This window comes from Seriola dumerili, unplaced genomic scaffold (genome assembly GCF_002260705.1).
Source record: "Seriola dumerili isolate Sdu_G_001 unplaced genomic scaffold, Sdu_1.0 BDQW01000169.1, whole genome shotgun sequence".
Taxonomy (NCBI): Eukaryota; Metazoa; Chordata; class Actinopteri; order Carangiformes; family Carangidae; genus Seriola; species Seriola dumerili.
Window position 1 is genome coordinate 290,938 of NW_019174424.1, and position 25,544 is coordinate 316,481.

Consider the following 25,544-nt stretch of genomic DNA (forward strand, 5'->3'; position numbering starts at 1 on the left):
ACATCAACAAACATCCCCATGGGCTCAGACTTCCACGATCACGTGTTGCCGATTGCATTTCACTTTATGATTTGTAGGCCACGTTTTTGAATCGTGACTTGTTGACGTATGTGCTGGAGTGAACGAGGAAAGGGACGAGAAAAATGAATGAGTGGAACAAATACACGTCGTGTGCCTACGTCATCTATTCCCCTGCGGAAGGATATGTTGGCTGAGAAGTGTAGTTCCGGGATGTGGGACTACTTCTCAGGATGGCAAGGGAAAACGTTGAAGGGCGTAAGAATACGACGGAGGTATACGTCGCTAGCAGGTGCACAACGCAGGGAAATCACAAATACGGGAGGAATGATGCCATAGCATATGGTGTTTTCCCGTTTCAAACAGCAGAAGACACGTCCGCCAGAAACCGTAACCTTGTGCTTTCCCTATAATAATGTCACGGTAAGTCATGCGAGCAGGCCGTTGTACAATGTTGTATGTAAGTGTTAGCTAAAAGCTAAAGGTAGCATGTATGGCTAACAGCTGACAACTCAGTGAATGCATTACACTGATCTCTGAGACGGATGTTAGGAGTTTTACTCATTCGTAGGCGTAGCTTATGGTTATACTGCACGTTTTATTTAGTAACATTTGTAAATAAATTCATATGCAGTCGAGCAAATTGAAAAATTAGGTGTTGCTCATTGTAGTCTTTTTTTTTTCTTTTTCTTTTTTTTACCGCACCTGACGTCAGCTGAGGTTTGACGAAACGTTAATTTAGCTAAATTGAGCATTATGTTTTCTACAGGATATCGGTGACACAGTGTAAAGACACTTACATACAAGTATGCAGAATACTACAATAACGCCCAAAGTGATATTTTGCTTCATCATGCGTGCGTACAATACCGTGCACAACATCAGTTTTAATGCACACCATCTGGGTGCACTGACAGTTTTAACGGTGACACCTTCCAAGCGGATGAATGCTGCAATTTATATATGTAAAAAATATCATCGTGTTACACCCTAACATCCTGCTATGTTGTGTGCTCTCTAACCACTAATCAACCAAATCCAGTTGAGTCACTTGTTGCTCTATGTGACCGAATGTCTTATGGCTCGTTGTGAATAAAGCTTTAGTGCTGTGGACAGCTCAGTTTTGCAAGAGATCTGTAAGTTGTATATAAGCTCCTTTCCCCTGTAGACTGGTGTTTATATCTCCTAAAACTCCCTGGAAAGCAGGGGATTTTGAGGGGTTTTCCCAATATCTTCTTATTTCCTTGCTCTTTATGAAGTGATTTTCCTGTTCACTGCAGTGGCACATGTCTTTATTTGTAAACCAAGCTGTGAATGGATAGATGTGACATGTGGCTGTGTGTGTGAATGAGAGAGTGACAGATATATACAGTCTGCCAAACAGAACTAGAGACTGTCTGTCATTATTCGGCCTAAGTTAAATTGGCAGGGCAAGAGGCAGTAACTCTCCGATATTCATGGCTGTGTAGGTGGATGCGAGTTTGATAAGAGGGGAAACTGACTCACAGTTGTTGTGGTTACTGGAAGAACAACTGTGGGAGGGGTTTGGGAAATGGAGGGGCTGTCGGGTGGGCAAATTGACAGGGCAACACAAACTCTACTATCAATAATATATAATGAGAACTTTCTTTACTTTGTACTTTGCACAAACACACTTTTTGTCTGTAGAGGGTCTAAGGACAGAGGGCGTTGTAATGCTGTACAGGTTGTTGAGCCCCTTGAGGCTTATTTGTGATTTGTGATGTGGGGTTATGTAAAGAAAATTTGACCTGAGTGGAGAGCAGGATGTTACTCTTTGCTTTTCTTGCAGCAGGGTGTTGACCTGTGTGAGCAAACATAGGTGAGCACAGCCACACCTCAACAATGGAAAAGATCTTCTTGTGTTCAGAATAAGATGGAAAGACTCCCTGTCATAGGCCCATCCAAGTCTTCTGTTTAGTCACCAGACATGATTTGGTTTCTTCATGGTGTTTCTGGGAGTTTCATCCTTGGCAGTAGATTGTAGTCAAAGATTGTGTTTTGATGAAGCTTGTAACAGTAACTGAAATGAATGAAGTTTTTTTTTTATTTTTATTTTTTTATATACAATATATAGGATCTTATATGCCTGTGAGTTGTCGACATGGCACTATTGTGATAATGTATATTTTTTTTAATTAATGTGATAATGTACACATTTTTACAATTGTTAAAAAAAAATCAGTAAACACTTTCTCTATTTTATTTTTTTAAATAAAATTTAACTATCAGAATATATATTGATATTGTCATATAAAATGTCAAAGACCTTGATAGTGGAGTATTTTTTATATGCGTATGTATGGTAAAAATACACACATATTTCATGAGTTATTATTCTTGACATAATATAAAGTTGTTGATGGGAGATCCTATTTACTCTGCAACTAACTTCAGCCGCAGGGTTAGGGTTAACTTCTTGCCATCGAATTTTTAAACTACCTACTTGTTTGAAATGATCAGATTTTATAATTCTTTGCTGTAAGGAACATATCATACTTTGACTCGGGAAATAGAACGTTCATGATCACAATTTCACAGAGGTCATGGTGATGTTCTCAGTTTATACCAATAGCTGAAAATCCATAAACAACCAGTTTACTACTGTATCACAAAGACAAAACAGCACATCCTAATATTTGACAAACTGAGGATATTACTTAAACTTGATTAGTAACCTAATCATTTCACATCTAACTTGGGGCTTCCTTTGCAGTTAGATTGTCAGTGTGTGCAACAGTTTGCGGGGGGTGGGGGGTCTGTCATGTTGGTTTTCTTGGCAGGTGATTAAACTGTTTGTGTTCTTGTAAGGGAGTAGCTTCAAAATCCCAGTTCTCCCCTGAGCTTCACACAGCTAGCCTGAAAGTACTTGGCCATCCTCCAAACCTCAAATTGATTTCTCATCTCTCTTAAGTCCTAAATCCCTCTTCAGATGCCGCAAGTCTGCTGCTGGAATGAATCATTTTGGCAGAGTGTTTGCATGCTGGTGAGCCTATTTTGGTTATGGCTGTTATTCTGTTGTGGTCTGCCTGTGTGTGTGTGTGTGTGTGTGTGTGTGTGTGTGTGTGTGTGTGTGTGTGTGTGTGTGTGTGTGTGTGGATTAGCAGCTTACATTCCAAATGCTGTCCCCTCTCACTGCTATACTGTCCATTTTCCTCTACAAAGTGCCCACTCATCTGTTTCACATGTGTTTTTATTGTAATGCTTTAGAGTTCGAGATGGATTGGGAGAAACCGAGAGCCTTTGCAGGAATCTACCGAGATCTTACTGCCATGGGTCCATCGTTGTAGAAGTCTTTTTACTATGAATGTGACAGCAAGATGTCGTGATGTTATTAGCATCCTCTCTCTCTCTCTCTCTCTCTTTCTCTCCCTCTTCCTCTCTCTGTGTGAATTCAAAATGTATTTGGGCAGCAATATGTTTTGTTGTGGGTATTTTTTGGATCTGCTTTCTTTGGATCTGGCTTACCGATTTCATGTGTTTATATGCAGCACATATTGTTCATAGCTGTACAACTCTGTAGTCATCCAAGAGTGCATCCTGTAAGCCAATAGCCTGATTAGAAATTGTGTCGATTTGTTTATTGTCAGTTAGGTTGAAGAGCTGTCATGCCAACTGAATATTTGCAGACAGAAGAAAATTGAGAGAAAAGATAAACATGTCGCGGCAGTTAGACTGACATGAGATAAACTTCTCTATGAGACGTAACCACAGCCAGAATTCTTAGGGCCCTGGATGGCTGTGCAGAGAAGAGATCATGGTCATTGCCTCAACAGTTTTCACTTCATTGTTTACTTGGTTATGGTTGGAATGAACTGCTTGATATTGTCTTAACCTATAGGAATTGTAAAGAGACATTTTGCCATGGGTTTGTCTAACATTAAAACTAGCCTTTAAAGGAGATGAAATATAGGTTTTAGCGTACAGGAAAAGACCTCTGTATATTACAGTCATATTCAAGAGTTTACCAAGTGGTGATGTGTAAGCATTCCCAACAAAAACATGACATTAAATCCGCTGAGAAAAAGTTGTTTACTAAATTTTGCCCAAGGACCTTCACTATGTAAAAATAGAGCGTGAACAGACTCGCACACAGCATTAAGAGAGAATCAGCCTCTGGTAAATGAAGCAGTCATATGGCCAGACGAGACACAAGAATCTCTCTCTCTGTCTCTCTCTTTCTCTCTCTCTGTCTCTCTGTCTCTGTCTCTGTCTCTCTGTCTCTCTCTGTCTCTCTGTCTCTCTCTGTCTCTCTCTCTCTCTCTCTCTCTCTCTCTCTGTCTCTGTATATCTTCTTCTCTCCCTTACTGTAATTATGTAGAACCTCTTGGTGTCTCCCTTCATTTATGAAGAAGTGAACATTGGTATTACAGAATTATTGGACCTAAGTCTGGACTCTTCATTGTTAAGGTATTTGCATTGTTTTTTTGTTGTTTTCTTAGTGTGTGTAGGGTATTGATAGGCAGGTTTAAAGATCTTAATTTCTCAGAGTGACATTGGCTTTTCTCACATTCACACATACACACACATGGAGCAAACTCACCAGAGGGACACTTGGAGTTTAGTGTCTCTTAGATTGAGACAGGAATGAAACCACCAACCTTTACTCTTCCTCTGTGCTTTCTACAGAGCGCGTACCATCTGCTGACCTTCCTTCTCCAGAGTGACTGCGGTCTCTGTGTATAGAAGCCATTCACTCTACTACCAACAAAATGTCAGGTATGGATTTGCCTTTTTTCAACGTAAATGCTAAAAGCTCTCAATTTGAAAAGGATTGCTCTGTAAATTTGTCTCAGGTCACCAGCAAATGCACACTAACCTTGGACTGCAGACATAACTCCAATCTTTAATATTTGATTTATTATTTTAGGGTTATTCCTCTTTACTCTGGCTGTATTTTAATAACTCATTTGTGGTTTTATCCAGCTTTGTTATTCTCAAAATTCCCTTGTAGGATCTGTCATATTTGCTTTTCAATACATTAATCTCTCTCTCTGTTTTAGGCACCTACACACCAGCCCCTGGTGGGCCATTCTCTGCTCTCACCCCGAGCATGTGGCCTCAGGACATTTTGGCAAAGTACCATCAAGTGAGGATGCGACTTCATACGTTGTTTATGTGCAAATCTTCATTTATCATGTCTTTTGTTTTGATGACAATAAATGGAGATTGAAAAGAATATGAGAATTTTGGAACAAGAAATAGAAGCTCATAAAAAACATGGCGACTCTAAATAACAAAACAGCAGAAAAATAAGACCCGTCTGCATAGTGTGACAGAGTATAAAGACAAATAAAAATGCCCTAGGAACTTTGTTCTCATGTGATACTGATATCTAGTCTGTTTTGCTAACTGGCATTTAAGATTCGTAGAAAAGCTGCTGCGGCCATCCTCAGCAGCACCTAGATGTGGACTAATGAAATTAATGTTATTTGTTTTGTTTTTTTCTCTACAGAAAGACTCCTCAGAACAGCCTGAACCCCAATATGATGAGTTTGGCTTCAGAATGGACACTGAAGGTAATGTGTTCACTCACATGTACAGACATAAATTTTCTTCCAAAATGATAAACTTCCTCAATCGAGTGCATGTGATCTCTGAGTTACACTGCAACTAACTGAGTTGCTCTTTCACTGTTTCTCTGCTGATCCAATATTTTGTCCAGCAGCAGTATATTTTCTGCATTCAACTGATTGATGAAATATTTTATGAATACTTACACGTAATAATTGAGCAGTGTATGTATCTCCCACCAGAGAGTTTGAGATTGTCCTACTGACTTCCTTTCCTCGTGTCTCTATCATGCTTGGTTACATACAGTTCTACTTGCTATCATTTACCAATATTGCAGCCTCCTCAATTCAAAAGGTCACATGGTGCTTAGCTATGTTAGCATTATAATTACAAAGAAGACAAACACCTATACATACCAACTTCTGATCCACTTCTCTTGTCACTCAGACGGTGAGGAGCCCAGGTCCTGGCTGGGCAGCGAAGGTTCACCCCAGCGTGAAGACCCCCAGCAGCGATTGCGTTGGCAAGCCCACCTGGAGTTCACCCACAACCACACAGTGGGTGACCTGACCTGGGAGCTCATTGATCCTGTCCTTCCACGCTCTGAGCGTCTGCGTTCACTGGTGCTAGGGGGCATACCTCACAGCATGAGGCCACAGGTAAGTAGACTTGCACGGTAGTGATGAACTATTTGTGGAGCTGACTAGAGGTGGTACACCTTGGGCTCAAATACTTTATAATATAATATTCATATTTACATTACTTACTCACTTATAGCCACTAGAGAGCTACAGTTGCCTTTGAGTGTTTACATCTTTTAGTTATTTAGTACACAAAACCAGCTTTAGAGTTTGAAAGGTGTTCTGTCTGCTAGCTTTGGATGCGTCTGTCTGGAGCTCTGCAGAAGAAGAGGACTTCTGAGATCTCCTACAGAGAAATCATCAAGAACAGCTCCAATGAGGACTCCACTACAGCGAAACAGGTAAAATCCCTAGCCAAATGTACATGTGTAAACAAAACACATTCCCATTGTGGTTATCCTACCCAGGACTGAAGCATAGTGCTTCTTAAAGACATCTCTAAATAGTATGGGAAACTACTTAAATGGCATCAAAGAATCAGGAATCTTCACTGGCATGTTTATGTATTACACACTTTTGTAATTGATTCCATGAATCCTGTACAGCCCTAAAACACGTGAATGAAGCAGCTGTTAATCTACTGCAGATCTGTATAGGTATGCACATGATGTCACAGTGCATTGAAGATGGCTCTGTCACATGAAACGGTACACATTTGCCATGGTGCGTTCTCATGGAAGAATAACACAAGAGCTACTGTGCAATCATCTGCACAGTCAGATTTAGTAGGTGATCAAGTCTAAGTTTGTTATGCCAGTCAGTCAGTTAATGGTCTTTGTAGTTAAGATGTTTTTGATTGTTTTTTTTTGTTGTTTTTAACTTCTGTCCCTCAGATAGAGAAGGACCTGTTACGGACGATGCCAACCAATGCTTGTTTCAGTAGTTTGACCAGTGTTGGAGTGCCAAGGCTGAGGCGGGTACTGAGAGGCCTAGCCTGGCTCTACCCAGACATTGGGTACTGTCAGGGTACTGGCATGGTGAGAACACCTACTGTACATACAGAACCTAATGTCACCATTGGGGGAAAAAAAACAACACTACACCAGCTATCTTACTAAACAGAGATAAATAGACACACACCTTTTTAAATTCTATTTACTTATGGTCTTTCTTGTGGCTTTCTTCTTACTATTTCCATCTTCACTGCTTCCCTTTCACTGTCTCTTTCCCCAGGTGGTTTCCTGTCTGCTGCTCTTTCTTGAGGAGGAGGATGTACTATGGATGATGTGTGCCCTAATCGAAGACCTCCTTCCTCCATCCTACTTCTCCTCCACTCTGCTGGGCGTCCAAACAGACCAGAGGGTTCTCCGCCAGCTCATTGTTCAGTACCTGCCAGCCCTCGACCGCCTTCTGCAGGAGCATGACATAGGTAAAGATGGGTATTAGGAAAGATGTGAAAGTGTGGTGCATGGGGTCAGAGGGGCAAAATGTGAGATGGAAATGACAAATTGTGGTAGACTAATATGAAACTAAGACTAACTGCTGTGTAGACTGAGTATAAACAGTCTATAGCATACGGTATGTAACCCCCTCCTCCTTTACACATCCAGAGCTGTCGCTGATCACACTCCATTGGTTCCTGACATCATTTGCCAGTGTGGTGGACATCCGTCTGCTCCTGAGGATCTGGGATCTCCTCTTCTACCAAGGATCATTGGTGCTCTTCCAGGTCACACTGGGCATGCTCAAGATCAAGGTATTTGCACTATACCACGTGCTCCCTGATATAGTTAATATTTTATTGTGCTGAGATGCTGCAGAGTTAGTTTATTTTATTGTTTCAATCACTTAATAACTTGTTTGATTTTCTTGCATGGAAGATGATGATGATGGTTTCATTTTGTTTCAGCACAGTACAGCAATTAGTACCAACAGTTGTTTTACACTACTGCAGCTAGAAATCTCATGGCAGCTATTCACAACTACACCTACTATAGACGAAAACTGCATATGTTGAGTATTAATCTTTGTGAAATTTACTCCCCCATTCTTCAGGAGGAGGAGCTTGTATCATCAGAGAACTCTGCTTCCATTTTTAATACTCTGTCGGACTTGCCAAGCCAGCTGAGAGATGGGCCTGCAGTTCTTGGGGAAGCTATGAGGCTAGCAGGGACGCTGTCCCAGGAGAGTCTGGAGGCCCACCGACACAAGCACCTGGCTTATATCCTAAATGAACAGGCTCAGCTCAACAATGGAAACAACACAGCACTCAGCACAAATCTCAACAAGGTCAGTTGTAGTTTTTGCAAATGGTGGTAAAACATAAAATATTACAAACAAGTAGTATCTAGCTGTGCTAAAAACACATCACACAGATTAGGAGGTGTACGTGCCCATTCTTTTTATTAAAGGTAGTAAAAAACAGAACTTATTTTTTGGTTTGTGTATGATCAGGTGGTGAGGAGACAGTCCCTGCGCAGGAAGTCCACCTTGAGTTCCCTGCTGTTTGGGGAGGATGAGGCAGAGGCTCTGAAGTCCAAGAACATTAAGCAGACAGAGCTGGTGGCTGCCCTGCGAGAGGCCATAGCCCGCACTGCAGAACACTTCCACTGTTTGGACCCAAGTCACTCCAGTACTGTGAGTTGACACACTGCAGCACAAGAACAGTGAGCTTTATGTCCTGTTGTGGACTGTGAATCAACCAAAATAAGAAAAGCATTAAGAGCGGCATTCCTCCATTTCCTGGCGTGCCAGGCTAAATGGTTTAGTCCTAAATGTAATATTGTAATACCATCAAATCCTAGCTATTTTTATAGATACCTATTATTAACTCAACATTTTCATCAATTTTGACTTCATTTTGACCTGCGTTCTCCCATCTTGTCTCTTAAGGACCTGACTCCTGACTACTCCATGGAGAGCCACCAGCGAGATCATGAAAATTTCCTTGTCGTATCCCGCAACCGACGGAGACGGGCAAAGGCTTTGCTGGACTTTGAGCGACACGATGACGATGAACTTGGCTTCCGAAAGAATGACATCATCACTGTGAGTCACGACTTGCACAGAGACACAAACAAAACACGACTTGTTGTTTCCAGTCATGTACACTATTCAGAACACCTCATCTCCAGTTCTTATCCTGCTGTGTTTTTATCTTTCTCCCGCAGATCATCTCACAGAAGGATGAACACTGTTGGGTAGGAGAACTTAATGGCCTCAGAGGTGTGTGCACTTCTCTTACAGTATAACACCCACTGTTACCATCTGGCTATTGGAGTTTTATTTACTCTGTGTCTAGCAGCTTATTTGACAAATTTTCTGTGGCTCTTCATAACAGGCTGGTTTCCAGCAAAGTTTGTGGAGATCCTAGACGAAAGAAGCAAAGAGGTAAGGAAACAGTTAATTTTCAGCTTGTACTTGATTTGCCCAGCAGATGTTTGTTACAGTGTTCAGTCCATGTGATATTTTGTGGTTTTTATCTTTTTTTTCCACAGTACTCGTTAGCAGGCGATGACGCTGTGACAGAGGCAGTGACAGACCTGGCCAGGGGCACACTGTGTCCAGCCCTAAAGGCCATCTTTCAGCACGGTCTCAAGAAACCGTCTATACTGGGAGGGCCCTGTCACCCTTGGTTATTCATAGAAGAGGTAGGAGAGTCTCTTTTTTTTTTTTTTTTTTTTTTTTTTTTTTTTTAATTCCACATTGAATCACATTGCCCACTGTTGTATAAATTTCAGTTAAATCATCTTTTGTCTTCTGGTTTTCTCTCAGGCAGCCAGTAGAGAGGTGGAGAGGGACTTCAATTCTGTCTACTCAAGGCTGGTGCTATGTAAAACCTACAGGTAGAACACAAACACTCACATTTAGGATAGGTGTGAAAGATTGTAATCTGTTAAAGCAAAATTACATAAAAAATAAATATCACATGTTTTGAAGACTAGAGCATCCAAACTCTTCCAGGTCTGATCAGGGATGTACTTGACTTTGATTTGCAACAGGATGGGGAAACAAGAACTGAGATACTGTCTGTTAAGAACATAAATAGGGAACTGACCCTTGTCTGCATGCACAGTGTGACATTATAAAATAACAACTCATTGTCTGTGGTATTTACTAGGTTGGATGAGGATGGGAAAGTACTAACACCAGAGGAGCTGCTGTACAGAGTGAGTAATCAGTAGAAATATTTAAAAAAAACTGCAAGTTAGTTTTATCTAGCTCAATGTAAAGGTAAATATTAAGTTGAATATTTTTGTTATTTATTTTTTATGAACATGAAAAACTCGTCCCAGTATGTTTGTTTTAAGGTAGTGTCTGTCTGGTGAGGATGAGTCTCTGTAAAGTCTGTAAACTCAGCCTGAAAAAATGAAGGTTAGTAGGAAGTGCATGAGCGCCCTCTGTCGACTCTTCCAGGCGGTGCAGTCAGTCAACATGAGCCACGACTCGGCGCATGCTCAGATGGATGTCAAGTTTAGGTCTCTTGTCTGCGTCGGCCTCAAGTGAGTTTTCCAGACCGAAACACGCACACGCACACACACACACACACACAGAGAACTGATCTCATCATCGTCCCTCAGAACACAGTGTCAAATGGTACAAACTTAAAATGTGCAAATCTACAAATGATGAATAACATGCACACCCACATGGTTCTTAACATGTGTCTGTTCCTCCAGTGAGCAGGTGCTGCACTTATGGATGGAGGTGTTGTGCTCCAGCATGGCTGTTGTAGAGAAATGGTATCATCCCTGGTCTTTCCTTCGCAGTCCTGGATGGGTACAGATCAAGTGTGAGCTCAGGTAAGAACTACGTAACTATAAAACTGCAGTCTCTCTTGATTCTAGCTGTCTCAGATTTGGAGAACAAGAGCAAGCATATGAGAGATGATGAAATAGGATGAGGTGCTTAGAAACTCACTACTGGATTCCTGACTTAATCCTGACTAGCAATGTGAAATGTATTGTGTCTTCTCCACCCACTATTTTCCACATTTACCACACGTTATTGAGTAGTTTGAAAATATCAGTGAATGTCTAAAAAGGGCTTTAAGAGCAAGACACATGATCTGACCATTGAAAGAAATAATGACCAGTCTGTTATTGTCTCCTCAGGGTCCTATCAAAGTTTGCCTTCAGTCTCTCCCAGGATTGCGAGCTACCTGACAAGAAAGAGGTGAGCAAAACATGGATGGATATCTTTTATATAGAGCAGTAGTAGGCAGGTATTACTATTCAAGGACAACTTATTATTCAGCGGAGAAAAACGCTATGACTTTATGCTGTTTCAGAAATCCACTATTCTGAAAGCAGAAGTTATGGATGTGCTGGTTCAGCATCACCTCTTTAGTTGGGATCTCTAGGTAACATGTCATGAATGAGACTGTAGATGCTATAGCCTAGTCATTAGTTATACTAGTTTATTAAGCTGCTGATTTAAGATACCCTATCAAACAAGTCATCTCTCCAGTGTCTGTCCTCACCATTCATCAGATCATCTCCTGTCAGTGAATAGAGCCTGTCCTTTTGCATGCTTGTGGAGCCATTCAACAAAGTGATAGATGCGCTGGTGTCAGTAGTTATCAGAGGGGAAAAAAAACATTAGTGCACAACTCTCTGTGTGTTGGATATTGAAATCACCTCTGGCCAGACCCCAGTCAGTGATGTCAGCAAGATTTTTTAATTTAAGCTGTCAAATACAAAATGCTTTCCTCTAAAATTGCTGATTGGTGTTTGGTAAGAGGTCCAGTTTAATGGAGTTGCCCTCTGTGGTGTCATGTTTGTCTTTAAGTAAAAGCTTTCCACATTTCTCTTTTCCAGGAAAAGGAGCAGAGACCATTGAAAGAGGGAGTGCAGGACATGTTGGTGAAACATCACCTCTTCAGCTGGGACATTGACGGCTAGACACACAACAAAAACACAGCTGAATCCTACCCCGTCCTATGCGTCTTGTGTATAGTTGATGTCTTTTCACTTGTTTCTTACAGACTGTCAATCATATATTAGACGCCATTGTCTGCTACAGTTAGTGACTACTTCACAGACCCTATCTGTCGCATCACCTTTTCAGCGTTACACAATGGTGACATCCTAATGATGATGACTAGGCAACCCTTATGGCACCATAAAGGTCGACTGGTTTGTAAGAGATGAAGCGTGTGTGCATAAAGGTGCATACTTTTATTTTTATTCAGACCCACTATAGGAGGTTTCACTTCTTATTTAAAACTATATGAAGTTATACAAGTAAAACACTCTTCTAGTACAGAAAAGTCTGTACACACTGGACTGGAACACACTACTGACTACACTGGCTGTTCAGCTTTTTATAGCTGATTTTGTGCTTTGTGCAGGAGTGAGGCATTTAGTGCATTCTCTTTCACTGGTTGTGTCTATGTTAAATGCAGCATCAGGTGATCACAAACACTGGGCCTTTTAACATGGTCCTAAATTCCACATTATGCTGTAAATTCTCAAAATTAAGACCAAAATGGAACATTCTTAAACATTGAGCTGTAGAGTTATAACTTATTTTTGAGAGGAATGCTGCTTACCTCATTATCACGAATTCCCCAAAATATTTCATCAAATACTAATGTTGCACACGCCAAGAAAAGCCTTTTCAAATTATGATACCAGACTATGGGTGTGTGTGCTACCTTATCAGTGGTAGTGTGTAGTCTGCACTTGTATGACATAGTGTAAATGAAGCAGATGAATACTTTTTGTGTTACAATCTACTTTAAATGTTACATAAATATAAATAATATATATATAGAGAATTTGTAATGTTTTTGTGTATAAAGTAAACACATCTGTCATTTGTAACTACATGTATCCTTGCAAGCTAAAGCAACTCAACACAGGACTAAATCATTACCAATTTTCAGTTTCCAACTTTAAACTGCACATACTTCAGCAAACAGGGATTTCTGTTACTAATTCAAACTGTGGACCATGCTTGACAATGCTAGACTGCAAGTGTGGCCTTTGAAAGGTTGATGTTAAGAGAACTGAATTATTTTGTGATAAAACAGCAAACTAAAGTTTATGTTCACTTGTTGCATTTTTAGCTGGTCAGTTTTGGGGTACTTACTGAAGACAGTAGGAACAATTTTGTTGCATTGGTTGTAATTCTTGGCAAGCTAATTGGATCTTGCAGGTGTAAAGCTTGAAACTGTCATGTCATTTCAGTGAACTTTTTTTTTTTTTTTTACCTTTCATTGTTTTCTGTAACTTTCCCATGCGCAGAAAACATAATTGGTTTAGTTTCTGGTTTTACATGATTGTAGCTATTGTAGCCTGTGTGAATCACAATATACTGATCAGCACTCAAAATACAGAAGAATTCTGCTGTCTGGTGTTTACTCTCAGAAAATCCAGCCAACAGTTCCCACTGTGCTCCTGTAACATGTAGACTACAGTTTTTCCTAGCCTTACTGTACAGACAAGGAGTGACAGTATATTTGAGAACATGAGAAATATTGAAAAGCTACCCCTTCTGCTAAAATATTTTTTCACACCTACAGATTTTTTTAATGCATAATGAAGAAACTTGAGATGATGCACACATGGAAAAAGAAGCACTGTTGAAAAGTTCAGTAAAGCCTGTTTATTAATGGTCAGTTTTTAGCGGCAAAGTGTGTGTTTTTTTGTTTTTTTTAAATGTCACAATGTGTTAACAGCAACAGGCCTTAACGCATGGAGTACCAGACAAGTTACAAGTAGCACTGCAAGTACTGCATGTCTTTCAAATCATGAGCAACTGCTGGAGTGACAAGATCATGTGCTGTATTTGTTTGTACTATCACTATTGGTATAAGGTGTGTAGATGGAGGACTGACAGTGGAAGCATGACAGATACTACTGAATCTAAAAGCGCAGATGAGAGTAGGTGGAAAGATCCAAGACCATCCAAAAGTCAACGTTCTGCATGTATGCCAAATAAATAACTGACAATTATAAAATGTAACAGCTTATATTTTCCATATATCTAGAATTTGAAATCACTATGTGGCCTCTGCTACATTCATTTGTGATTTGCATACATTTTGTACAATGGCATCTTTCCAATCATAGCACAACTAACAGCTAATTTACATATGCAGTATAAATAGTACATTAACTGTTTTTCATTGCAAATACACAGGGAATGCATGGGGGAGTTTCACTTATAGCTGCTCATATTGGTACTGGACCCTTATTTTGGGTTTAGCCTCCCTCCCCACCACTGACACTCAGTCAGTGTACTCAATTGTAGATTTCATAGACACACGTTTAAAGATGGATAAAATTAAATAAATCATCATCCTGAGTGAGGCTAACCTCAGAAACCACACTGCTTTCCGTTACCCAAACCATTCAAAAGAGGAAAGGCAGCTGACATTAAAATGCATGAAGGGTGTATGCCTTTTTGTTTAGGACATAACCCTTTGTGTTCCCTTTTTAAAAATAAAAACAATAGGACCTGGTGTAAAAAGGCAAGTAGTAATAAGACTGAGGAGAGTGTCTTTCTCCAAACATCAGTTTCCTTTGTGGTTTGTGGAATGAAGACACTTGGTGGAGTGATCGCAGAGAGGGAGGTTTGCCAGGGAGGAGAGGGCAGTTCAGCAGCCTCCTATCCCCGATGAGGAGGGAGCTGCTGTGGAGTTGGTGCTGCTGTTCTGGCCTTTTCCTTTGTGCCTCTGGCCACCCCTTCTCCTCCCACCTCCTCCAGACTTTGGCTACAAAGGAGAGACAACAGAAACATTTGATAAGGCCAAACTCATGTACACTTGACGTTTTTAATCAATACTAATGTCAGGCAGCATGTTTTTGTTTTGTTTTTTTTATAAAAAGGGACTGCCAGGCTATGAACTCCACCATCTTGCTTTGTACAACACAATCTCCACTATTCAGGTTCTCCACTGCTCTCTGTTCATTTTGAATTAACCCATTTTACCTTGTTCTCTTTGTTGCCCTCCTTTATCTGAGGGTCTTCCTCTCCCTCTCCCTTTGGAAGCCAGCCACGCAAGCAAAGGAGAGGGGGAGAGTGTAAAGGAGTGATGTGGCATGACAAAATTAAGAGTTTGAGATGAAATAAATCAAGCAGGATTGTAATGGGTGGTGGAAGAGATGGTGCACAGAAAAAAAAAACCAAAGGGGGGAGGACACAGGAGTTAATAAGTTACAAAACAACAGCAGTGTAAGGGCAAGTGACGATAAGAAAAGGAAATGCATCGAGAAACATCAGACTAATAGAATAAACAGCACCTCACTGTATTTTTATAGTATAATACACTTTTATTGACTCGTCACTCACTGGTTGTGTCGTGTTCGGTCCCGCCGACTGTGCTATCGTTGCTACATCATCACCGGCTGCCATGGTGCCGTCCTCTTTTCGGAGCGGTGCTTTTTTTGTAGACTGCATTTTGATTTGTGGAGGTTTGGAATTTGATGGCAAATTATTGGTGGACTGCAGCAGCTGAAAAGAATTTGAGTCGTTATGTGAGCCTGAGAGAGGTAAAGAAATCAGCCATCAGCTAGAACACTTCCTATCACAGTCTGAAACCCTATCTGGATGGAACATGTTCCACAAGGGAATAGATGAAGTAATTATTAACAAGACGTATCCAGCATTTTCTATTATAACTTAATAGTATGTAATAGTATGTGAAATTGAATATTCTTGATGAATATTAATTTTCCTTCCCACTATTCTGTTACGCTGTGGGAATTGGTTGCCATCATTATAGATTTCCTTTAATAGAAATTACAGGTATTATCCTGGAAATTGTTCCATCAAATTAGAGCTTTACGGCTGAGCACAAAAGACAGAAAAAAAAAAAAAAATCACATCTTTGAATATACTTAGCCACATCATAGTAGCCATATCCAAGTGTAAAAACTTCTTCCAGAAGGCTTTGCTACCTTAGTGATGGTCCCCACAGCCTTAGTGCGTCCCTCTCTGAACACCAGCCTCTGGTCACAGTGCAGGTACTCCGGGGTCTTGATAAAACGAAAGTGGACTGAAGCCTTGTCCCCTGTTCGTAAGCAGTCTCTGTTCATGGACAAGATGGTGGCTGTCTGCCTTATGCTGCCACAGTGGACTGAGTGGTGATCAGAAAGAAGAAGAGCAAAAGAGACAACAGGAAAAATGAGTTTATGCATATTGAGAAGGCAACAATGAGTCACCACCCCACCAAGTCACCTACAACACGTGCCTTTATGTGTCGACGTTACTCACCCATGGCCTGGTATCTTGGGGATATCGTAGTGGGATGATGCAGCACCAGGATCTCAGCCTCAAACTCCCAAGTAGCCTGTGGGCTCAACCTTGGGGACACCATCACCATGCCTTTCCTTATGGACGAACGCTTGATCTGTACAAAGAACCAGAGGTAGAGGCGACAGAAGAAGACAGTACTGTTACTATTCCACAGTTGTACAATCATTTCTCTAGATCATTTCAAGGCTGCTGCTGAAACTAGATTAGATGTGACAATGTTGTTGACACAGAACCCTGCAAAACTGAGAATAGGCTCTAACATGATAAACCTATGCATGTTTCCCTTCCTACCTTTTTAAGAGCAAATGAGGCAGTCTGGCCACCTCTAACCTCCTTCACAGGCATTCTCTTGCGGTGGATCGATTTGACGGCAATAGGGATGAAACTGCCCAGTGGGTCCGGCCCCAGCAGCATGGTATCATTCAGACGTATGAGTCCACGTAAAGTAGTTCCTGATACTACCGTTCCCACTCCCTGAGATATAAACAGAGCGCAGCATTTGGTAGATGTACACACAGTAAAATGCATTTAATGTGAAGAGCTTGTCGGTGGTCAGTGTACCGGCACAGAGTAGGTGTCGTCTATCTGAAACTCTGCGGGCTGGTCGTCACGGTAGGAGGTCCTGGAGGAGAGCAGGTTGAGAAACATCTTGAGCAGGTCCATGTTCTCTCCAGTCACATTGGATATCTGGAAGATAGGGCACATCCTGGGGGGAGACACGCACGCACACACACACGCGCACACACATGCACACACACACGCACGCACACACACACAAACACAGGTTACAAAGGTGCATTTTCACTTTTATTCTGAATCTGGCTGGGACAGATAGATAAATTCTTTATTGTCATTGGATATAAATACACAACACAATTATGTTTGATAGCAATCATAGTAGCATAGATTTGAATAAAGAATAAAACCATTGAAATATGTAAAAATGTAATAAAATATGCATACAAACATCAATCTATCACTATAAATGATCGATATTGCACCGTTATACCTCTCTGAACTGAAGTTTGAAGCCGTGACTATGACGTCGTCCTTGTTCTGTACCAGAACAGGGATCTTCCTACAGCCGGGGGACTTCAGTAACCTCTGGAGCAGCTTCAATGTCTCTGGTAGGGGGAAAGCAAAACCACAAAAATTATAGGACAAAGCCTGATAGGGAGTGCGACACATTAGGTTTTTAACTGCAAACACAAGCGGCAACTCCAGGGGACTGACCTTGTAGGATGTTGGCTGGACACATGTCTATCTTGGTTACCACTACAAAGACAGGCACATTCAGAGCTAAGGCCAGGCCCAGGTGTTCTTTGGTCATCCCCACGATACCTGCATTACTGCCCACCTGGAGAGGGAGGGAGTGAGGGAATAATTATTTCTATACTTTAATGAAAGAAACAAGAATATAACATTCTTTTTACATTGTGGACACTGTGTATAGGCTTCATTCCACATTTGGTAAGTATTAAAACAGGTTAGGTTTTATCCAAAGTTTAAATATTTCACTGTGTGTAAAATATATATAGATATACACAGAAAGAAACTGAAAAAAGTACATTCAGACAGACTTTTTCTTTTATTATATGGCACTATTTCATGATATTTATAAGGCTAATGAAAAATTCCTATTGCCCCCACCCACCCACCAACAAAAACCCCCATCTCCCCCTTTCTGACCATGAGCATGCAGAAGTCAGGCAGGTGTCCAGTCATCCCAAACACGGTGGTCTTGAGGTATTTCTCATGGCCGGCCAGGTCTATGAAGGTAATGACCTTTGAGGACTTCTCGCAGATTTTGGTCCAGTCCAGGCTTCCTCCGTGACTATCTGGTTTGTTCACCACCTAGGCACGGGCAGAGGAGGGGGTCACCATTATATTCACAGCATTCAACGGTCTCCACCTCCAAGTGCTGAATGGTACTTGTGCACTCGTACATCAAGCAAGTTGTCATTTACCAATTCTTTCTTGGTTTTTACCAGTTTGTCGGGGAGGCTGCCAAGCACTATAAAAGCTTGTATCCATACCCAGTGCTGGTGGAAAGCCCCTGAGCGAGAGCACCTGAGCTCTAATTTATAGAGCCTGTCAGCCTGCGCCGAAGATGGACAGTGACCAATAATAACTAAAATGTTGTGACACCAGTGTTCATAAAGCACTCATACAAAAGAGCATTTTAAAACCACACCCTTTGTTTTACTTTTGAGAGATTTTTATGTTTATTACACACAAAATGCTAAGGAGTAACATAAAAACAAAAGACAGTATTGCTATTGCATGATACACACATTAGGTGGTGCAGTACAATCACTAGTCTTTACTCCTTCACCTCTTGGAGGCCTCTCTAGTTAATATCTATATTTCATTCAGAATGTTAATACATTTGGGCACCTCATTGTACATCGTAGAAACCACAGTTTTTATTCTTTAACAATGACAATTCTTTTAGCTGACCCAAAAAGAATTTTCTTTGTCAAAGTAGACAAGTAGACCTCTCTGCTCTGCCCCCTCTCTACCCCTCACCTGTCCCTCCTGGTCAAACCCCAGGATATCGTTGCCCACACTGCTGGTCCTGCCACTCTCCATCTCGTGCTTGTGCCTGAAGAGCTTCTGGCGAGCAAAGCCCCTGCCATTGTCCAGCTCTCCATGCGTTAACACTCCCAATAGAGTACTCTTACCAGCATCCACGTTACCCACCACTGCAACCCTGAGGGATACAGGAGTACCAAAATATCACTTAAACTTTACTAGCAAAACATAAATTCCTCTCTTATTAAAGAAAATGTAATCAGTGTAGTAATAAAGGTTGGCAATCCATCAACATAGTGGAAAATGATCTGGATGTCAAACAATGACCAAAACTAGCCATCATTATTTACTTCTAACACAATGTTATCTTTAAAAAATCTAGGACCAAGAGGGAAGACATAATAGGTGCACTGCTGAAAAATTGGTGGAGAGACTTGAGAAGAACAGCCTGAACCGGTAAATGAACAGGAACTATCGCCATAGCTGTGGGTATTATGCGTGGAATCTACTACTCGACCGTAACCATGAACCCTCTATATTCTCATCTCTCACCTGACCTCCAGGAAGTCCAGCTCACCCACACGCCTGCGGATCAGATAGTCACGCACCAATCCAGCAGTCTCATTGCGCTCTCGTAGTGGGATAAGGTCAGCGTCCAGTTGCTCACACATAGAGCAAACCGTGGCCACTGAGGCCTCCATATCTTTCTCATCCAGACCCCAGTCACCACCATCTACAACAGAAGAGAACAAGAGGTAAGAACATAATTTCATTCATTCATTCGTTGTATAAACTTAGTGGAAACGTATCACATACACTACTATAACTTTGTAATCTTTCAAAAAAGGAAGAGAAAAAGAAAGGAGATGATGAATAGTTTGTTAACAACAAGTGTACTGTCTATGTGTCTCTCACCTGAGCCCATCCCAACCACATAGATGGTCTCGCCACATCCCTCTTCCATCCTGTCCCGTAGCTGGCGTAGTAATGAGTCATACTGCTCTCCATTTGGGCTAACAAGTGCCAGCTATTGGGTTCCAGGGAAGGAGAGAAGGAGGGAAAAAACAGAAAGAACAATGACCACTGATGTTGTTATAACTCTGGCTGGATGGTTGTTTTAGGACTGACGCATAATCAAAGACAATCCTTTATCTAAGGAGTTCAAAAGTTGGGAGCGATTGCATCAGGTGTGGTTGCATTTAAGAAAGGCAGCGGCTGGATTTTAAAGTATGAATCACTCTGGACATTTTTGTTTCAGTTGAGTCTAGAGGGAATGGCGAGTTTAAAAGCTGTTCTTCAAACACGAACACAGCTGTCTCTCTTCCCATGAAACTCCTCAAGGTTACATGTGAGCACAAAACTACCATCTCTACTTATAGACCTAAAAAGCTTGTTTATCACAACCAGTACCACAGTAAAACTTTTTCAGATTGAGATGACCAAAAGCACCCCTCTCATTACTGAATTAAGCACAACTGTGAAAGCAATTTATGGTGTCTTTTTAGAAATCAACTAAATAATTAATGGCTTTTTGTACTAGGAGCAGCTAATGGAACAAATGTGCCTTCCTGTTGTGGAAGTGTGGTTTAAGCCAGTAGATCATGGTTAAAATGTATGCGTTTAGAGGTAAATTGATGGCACTGCAGACGCAAATAATGGTTTACTATCATTACACCAAAAGGCACATAGTGTAATGTCATATGAATAGTATCAACAGAAGTCAATAAAAGATTATTGACAAAGTTACTACAGAGCATATCAGGACGACACAACCTGATGAAACTGAAAGGAGCCAAAGGTGAACAGGGAACTGCCTGATGCAAGCTGTTTGTGGGACATTTAATACCACTGTTATGTGCAATTTGACCCTTCCAAACACAAACCTGATTGCTGTCACTCTTATACCCACGCAGGTTCAAGTTTACATCATGAAAAAACTCGAACTCATTTGATTAGTCAGAGTATTTCATAGCTACTTTAAGTAAATCAACAGAGGACTGCAGCCTGCTGCTGTTTTTACTCTTACTTATTGCTCTCAGGCAGCGGGAAAACCCCACCTCACTATGTTGTTTTGCTGAATTTCATCAGCCGGTGTTTTTGTATCGTCGGTTGACTCACCATGTCAACTCGTTGTTTTGGATTGCTTGACAACAGAGTCGTTCGTATAGGTTTGTTAGTTGTAGTTGCTTTGGACAGTAACAGCAGCTTCAGAGATGGTTAGCTCCAGACATGCTGTGGTAACATATGGTGCAATGTGCTCTGACTGATGAAGGCAACTAATGTAAGCGTCAGGTTAAGCTAGCGTTAGCCACAACGAGCTATTTTACTTAACGTCAGCAAAAGCAATTTCCTGAGTCCACACAACCAGTCATGCATAATGATTTGGTACTAAGGTTCTCAGCAACAACACTGTGGAACAGCAGACGATGTTTGGTAATTACATAGGTACTGCAAGAAGCACATCATTTGTTTCATTCATTCATTCCCAGCCGCAGCTAGCTAACCTTAGCTTCGCTGCGTTGCTCTATTCATGGCCTAGCTTTACCTTGCTAGTAAAGTCAACCCCACGGTCCTCGGGTTCGCCATTGATCATGTCCGCGTCCTCGAAGCACTCGTCCCCGGCGTCATCCCCGCATCCTCCCCGGTCCGGAGCAAATATACTCGCGGGAACTAAAGCATCAGCCAGCGGTACGGAGCCCGGGCTTGCACCTGGCTCATGCGCCGCTGCTATTGATGCCATTTCTATGCCAGCCTTGCAGTAATAAATTTCAAGCTGTCTCAATTATTGTGATGACGGTTGGCAACCAAACACACACGGTAGTCAGTACAACGCAAGCTCCACACTCTAACGTTAATCAGCCAGCATTAACTAGACTACAGATTAATTAACGCCAAGTCAAACAGTATCAATCAGCTAACATTACATTAACTCGCTGCTAATTTATGTGCCGTCAGTTTGCATTCAAGCCATTTAAAAATAAAATTGCCACCGCCTCATTCATACTTATGAGGAAGGTGTGTGTAAGAGTGTGTGCACGCCCTTTTCATTTCTGTTCACCAATAGTATTTCAGTCACTGTGAAAATATTAACAGTGGACCAATGGCAGTGAGGGGGTCGTTCATATGATTACAACGTGGCCCGTCCCTCACAGGTCAACAGGCCTGCTAATGTTTGTGTAGAGATGTAATCACTGGTTAACTACAGTTGACGCAATCGTAATAAAAAACAATATAATGTCCTTTTATGGCTATTCATTATGTTTCCTATATTCATTTAAATCATTTTTTTCCTGTTAATGTAACAAATATTAGTCCATGAAATAATAATTACATAATTCATTAATTAATCATTTTAGAAGTACAAAATAACGAGATGGTGCTGGGAATATGAGCTAATGACAGTTTAAGTTAAGTTGATAATCAAAACAAGAAATGATTTATCAAAATTGTCGTCACGGAAAGAATAGGATTTCTCAAACAGCAGGGATCAGGTAAAAAGGTTACACAAACATAACACAATTAACTCCAGTGATTAATGTTTATATTTTTTAATGATTGAAACTTGTTGATTATTTTTCTTTTAGCTCCATTCTACTCCTTGATTCCCCTCTTGCTTTTGAGCACAACTCTTCCGCTAAATATTACTATATATAACCCAGACCTGTTTAACTGGGTCAGCAGGATAGTATTCATGAGTGGAATGACATTCACTGTTGAAGACAGAAAATACAGTGACACTTTAGTTCATCTGAGAGATTTGGAAGAGGAATCCTCAGCAGACAGCACCACTGCATAAGTGCTCTACGGGCTCCTCTTGATGACAATAAAGCAGTGAAGCTGGCAAAAGCCACTGTGTAATAACAGCTGTCTCTTGTTTGCTACAAAGTCCTGGACCTGAGACTTGGGTTCAGATTGTGCTGGTCTAAAGTATGTTGTCTTCATTTTCTACATGTAAGCAAATAAATTAATGTTGTGTTGCACTTCCTCAGAGAAACCACTGGAGGGCAGTGAAAACTGATGATTCAAAATACACTCAGAGCAACTGTCCACTCCACCCAGTATCAAAGCAGACACAATACCATACTAATAATTCCAGTCAAAGCTCTTAAAGTGTGTCCACTGCCAATTATTTACAAGGAGATAGAAATATCCATAAAGGTAGTTTTAATTCTGGACTATTTCTTGACATGCAATGTTTAAAAGATTTTATAACAGCAAAGTGTAGCCTATATCATAAATACAGATTAACATCAGTAAAGCATGACTATGAATACACTGTAACTAATAATAATAATTATTGCTATCATTATCTGTATAAAATAAAGATGTATTCTAGTCTGTAAGTGTGTGTGTGTGTGTGTGTGTGTGTGTGTGATCATCCAAATTTTTATGTGAAAGGTCTCTGTATCAGTACATCTGCTGACTGTCTTGAGACTGGGTCTTGGGGCAAGAGGAAACATATCACATCTCTGTGCCTCATTGAACTTCTGTTGCAAGGGCTGCATTTCCCAGTGACAAGCCATGCTGATATATCTTTCCACAAACCTTTAAATGAAATGATGTGATGATGAATGCACAGTTCTGTTTGTTGAGGTAGAAGTCAGTATAGATTGAGTTGTGGCTTGGACACTGTCTATTCCTCAATTCCTTGGATCGCTGAGACATGCCAGCTGTTTGAGCTAAACACAGGCACTGTGTTTGTGAGCCAACATTCGGAACAGCTGAAGTACAGTAAATTGTACAAATGTGCACTTGAAAACTGGATTATGTGCTTGTCTGTCAATGAACATAATGTAAAAGCAGTCATGGACTGTGATTACCTTGTGTGCAGGGACAGCAATGTCAGATGACATTCCTTGGAGGAACATAGTGGCAGAGAAGGATCTTAAGCCTGTATGATTGAGTTCAAGTAGATGGGTGCAAAACCAGAAGTCACTCTGAAGGCAAGCATTAGTGACTTGAATTTGATTCAGCCGACCATGGCCACATGATGAGATTGTGTCAGCAAGAACAGTCTGTCAACAGTTACATAGAAAGGGATGTTATAGTCGGGTTGCAGGGCCTAAACCCCTCATTACACAGATGAATGCACATTTGAGAGTTCACAGGCACTGGTCTACAGAGATGTGGAAAAAAGTGAAATGGTCAGATGAGTCATCTTTCTCCATATTTTCAACAAGTGGGCAAGTGCATGTGAGGCTACACCAAGAGAAAGATATCTACAGTGAGGGGATCCAGTGGCTCTGTTATGCTGTGGGGGGCATTTTTCTGGAATGGTTTAGGTCCACTTGTCCTCTTAGAGGGAAGAGTTACTGCAAACCAATACGAAGTTGTTCTGAGAGATAAACTTTATCATATGATGACACATTTTTATCCTTGTGGGCGTGGTGTCTTCCCCATCTAAACACGGATTATCCGCAGGGCCTATTGGGCTGGTGCGGTGGCCTCCGACCTCTAGAGAGCCTCCAAACTGTGGCTTCTTTTTATTTTATTTATTTTTTTTATCAAATCGCACAAGTTAATTGAGTTTGTATATGTTGAAGAGAGTTACTTTAATTTGCAAATAAAAATATTATAATTGGTTTGCTGGCAGCGTGGGTATCATGATGATGACGAATGAGGTCAGAGGTTAGGTGGTGACCGTGGGAATTTAGCGACACAGCTAACTCCTTATGGAAGACTCTGAAAACATCATGAAAAACAAAACGTTGAAGCGGCGGAGCAGCAAAAGGAAAGGTGAAAAAGAAAAGGATTCAGAGAAACTGAAATTCGGACAAACATACCGTCTATCTCGACTTATTTTTCAAAAGTCGGCTACTCGGTTTGCTAGCTTTAGCAAAGAGCCTGAAGAGGACGATGCTAACATAGCAGAGGGGGACAGTAACGCGACAGCAGCCACTAACATGAGCTCAGCTGAATATCAGTATGAAACAGGCAGAGAGCCACAGCCCTGCGACAGACACCTGTCCACCTGCCCCACCCTCATTTCCACCTGAGTAGAGTCAGTAGGTTACCAGTTTAGCAGCCCCAAAATTTTTCCACAATTACTTTCTGCCTGTTTTCCCACATTAAAAATGAACTGAGACCAACGATGAGGAAACCACGCTCGATCTCTTTATCAACACTGCCAGCAGAGTCGGAACTCTTCAGGACTTCAATGATTTGGAGGAATTTTCAAGGAGAAAGGCCAGAGAGAAGACCGTCACATGAGGTAGGCTTTCTTTCATATTATTAATCACACTTTATGACCTATATATTCTTGTCTTCAATGTGTTGTGATGTGTTTATACAATGAGAAGGAGTTGACATCGGTTGGTTTTGGTAATATTTCACTATTGTATCATTGCGTCTCTATACCAGGGTGGTTGATATGATGGAAATCCTGTATGATACAGGTTACATACATTATTTGATATAGGTCTACCTAAGCTGAGCAGTATGAATTGAAGTGTGTGTGTGTGTGTGTGTGTGTGTGTTTGTGTGTGTGTGTGTGTGTGGGATGATGATGATGATTGATGGAATAATCTGAATCATAGAACTGTATCGAAGCGGTATGTGCTTGCTCATGCTATTCAGCTACAGATTATAGGCTAATATATTGATATTGTTGCT

At 41.1% G+C, this 25,544-nt stretch overlaps 2 protein-coding genes across 3 annotated transcripts; one reads left to right on the forward strand and one right to left on the reverse strand.

Moving 5' to 3' along the window:
* Nucleotides 1-304: 304 nt before the first annotated feature.
* Nucleotides 305-13,225, forward strand: sgsm3 (small G protein signaling modulator 3). The gene is made up of 21 exons (XM_022752347.1): nt 305-441; nt 4,666-4,755; nt 5,040-5,125; nt 5,492-5,555; nt 5,998-6,209; nt 6,425-6,532; nt 7,025-7,168; nt 7,365-7,560; nt 7,742-7,887; nt 8,187-8,420; nt 8,586-8,768; nt 9,024-9,179; nt 9,302-9,356; nt 9,472-9,521; nt 9,629-9,781; nt 9,906-9,976; nt 10,252-10,300; nt 10,548-10,633; nt 10,811-10,933; nt 11,246-11,306; nt 11,951-13,225. Exons 2-21 carry the CDS (start codon nt 4,749-4,751, stop codon nt 12,032-12,034), a joined length of 2,268 nt encoding a protein of 755 aa, XP_022608068.1. The 5' UTR covers nt 305-441; nt 4,666-4,748; the 3' UTR covers nt 12,035-13,225.
* Nucleotides 13,226-13,323: 98 nt separating this feature from the next.
* On the reverse strand, nt 13,324-21,887 carry LOC111227006 (GTP-binding protein 1-like). Of its 2 annotated transcripts, XM_022752348.1 has the most exons (14): nt 21,478-21,887; nt 19,848-19,959; nt 19,485-19,665; nt 18,927-19,110; nt 18,087-18,251; nt 17,631-17,754; nt 17,407-17,521; nt 16,959-17,103; nt 16,689-16,871; nt 16,356-16,491; nt 16,040-16,218; nt 15,432-15,593; nt 15,072-15,122; nt 13,324-14,853 (listed from the first exon to the last, which is right to left on the reverse strand). In XM_022752348.1, exons 1-14 carry the CDS (start codon nt 21,670-21,672, stop codon nt 14,737-14,739), a joined length of 2,049 nt encoding a protein of 682 aa, XP_022608069.1. In that variant the 5' UTR covers nt 21,673-21,887; the 3' UTR covers nt 13,324-14,736. The 2 variants fall into 2 exon arrangements, with proteins under 2 accessions (XP_022608069.1, XP_022608070.1); XM_022752349.1 differs by lacking the exon at nt 15,072-15,122.
* Between the last annotated feature and the right edge of the window lie 3,657 nt (nt 21,888-25,544).

What these genes read in the sequence shown, in the direction of transcription:
- LOC111227006 (XM_022752348.1), bottom strand. Translation starts at nt 21,672, where the DNA reads ATGGCATCAATAGCAGCGGCGCATGAGCCAGGTGCAAGCCCGGGCTCC. An exon ending in GGTTTGACCAGGAGGGACAG is followed by an intron (nt 18,252 to 18,926) that starts GTGAGGGGTAGA and finishes GCCCGTGCCTAG; the next exon opens with GTGGTGAACAAACCAGATAG. An exon ending in TCAAACTTCAGTTCAGAGAG is followed by an intron (nt 17,104 to 17,406) that starts GTATAACGGTGC and finishes GTCTCCCCCCAG; the next exon opens with GATGTGCCCTATCTTCCAGA.
- sgsm3 (XM_022752347.1), top strand. An exon ending in CTCACAGCATGAGGCCACAG is followed by an intron (nt 6,210 to 6,424) that starts GTAAGTAGACTT and finishes TCTGTCTGCTAG; the next exon opens with CTTTGGATGCGTCTGTCTGG. An exon ending in CAGATCAAGTGTGAGCTCAG is followed by an intron (nt 10,934 to 11,245) that starts GTAAGAACTACG and finishes TTGTCTCCTCAG; the next exon opens with GGTCCTATCAAAGTTTGCCT.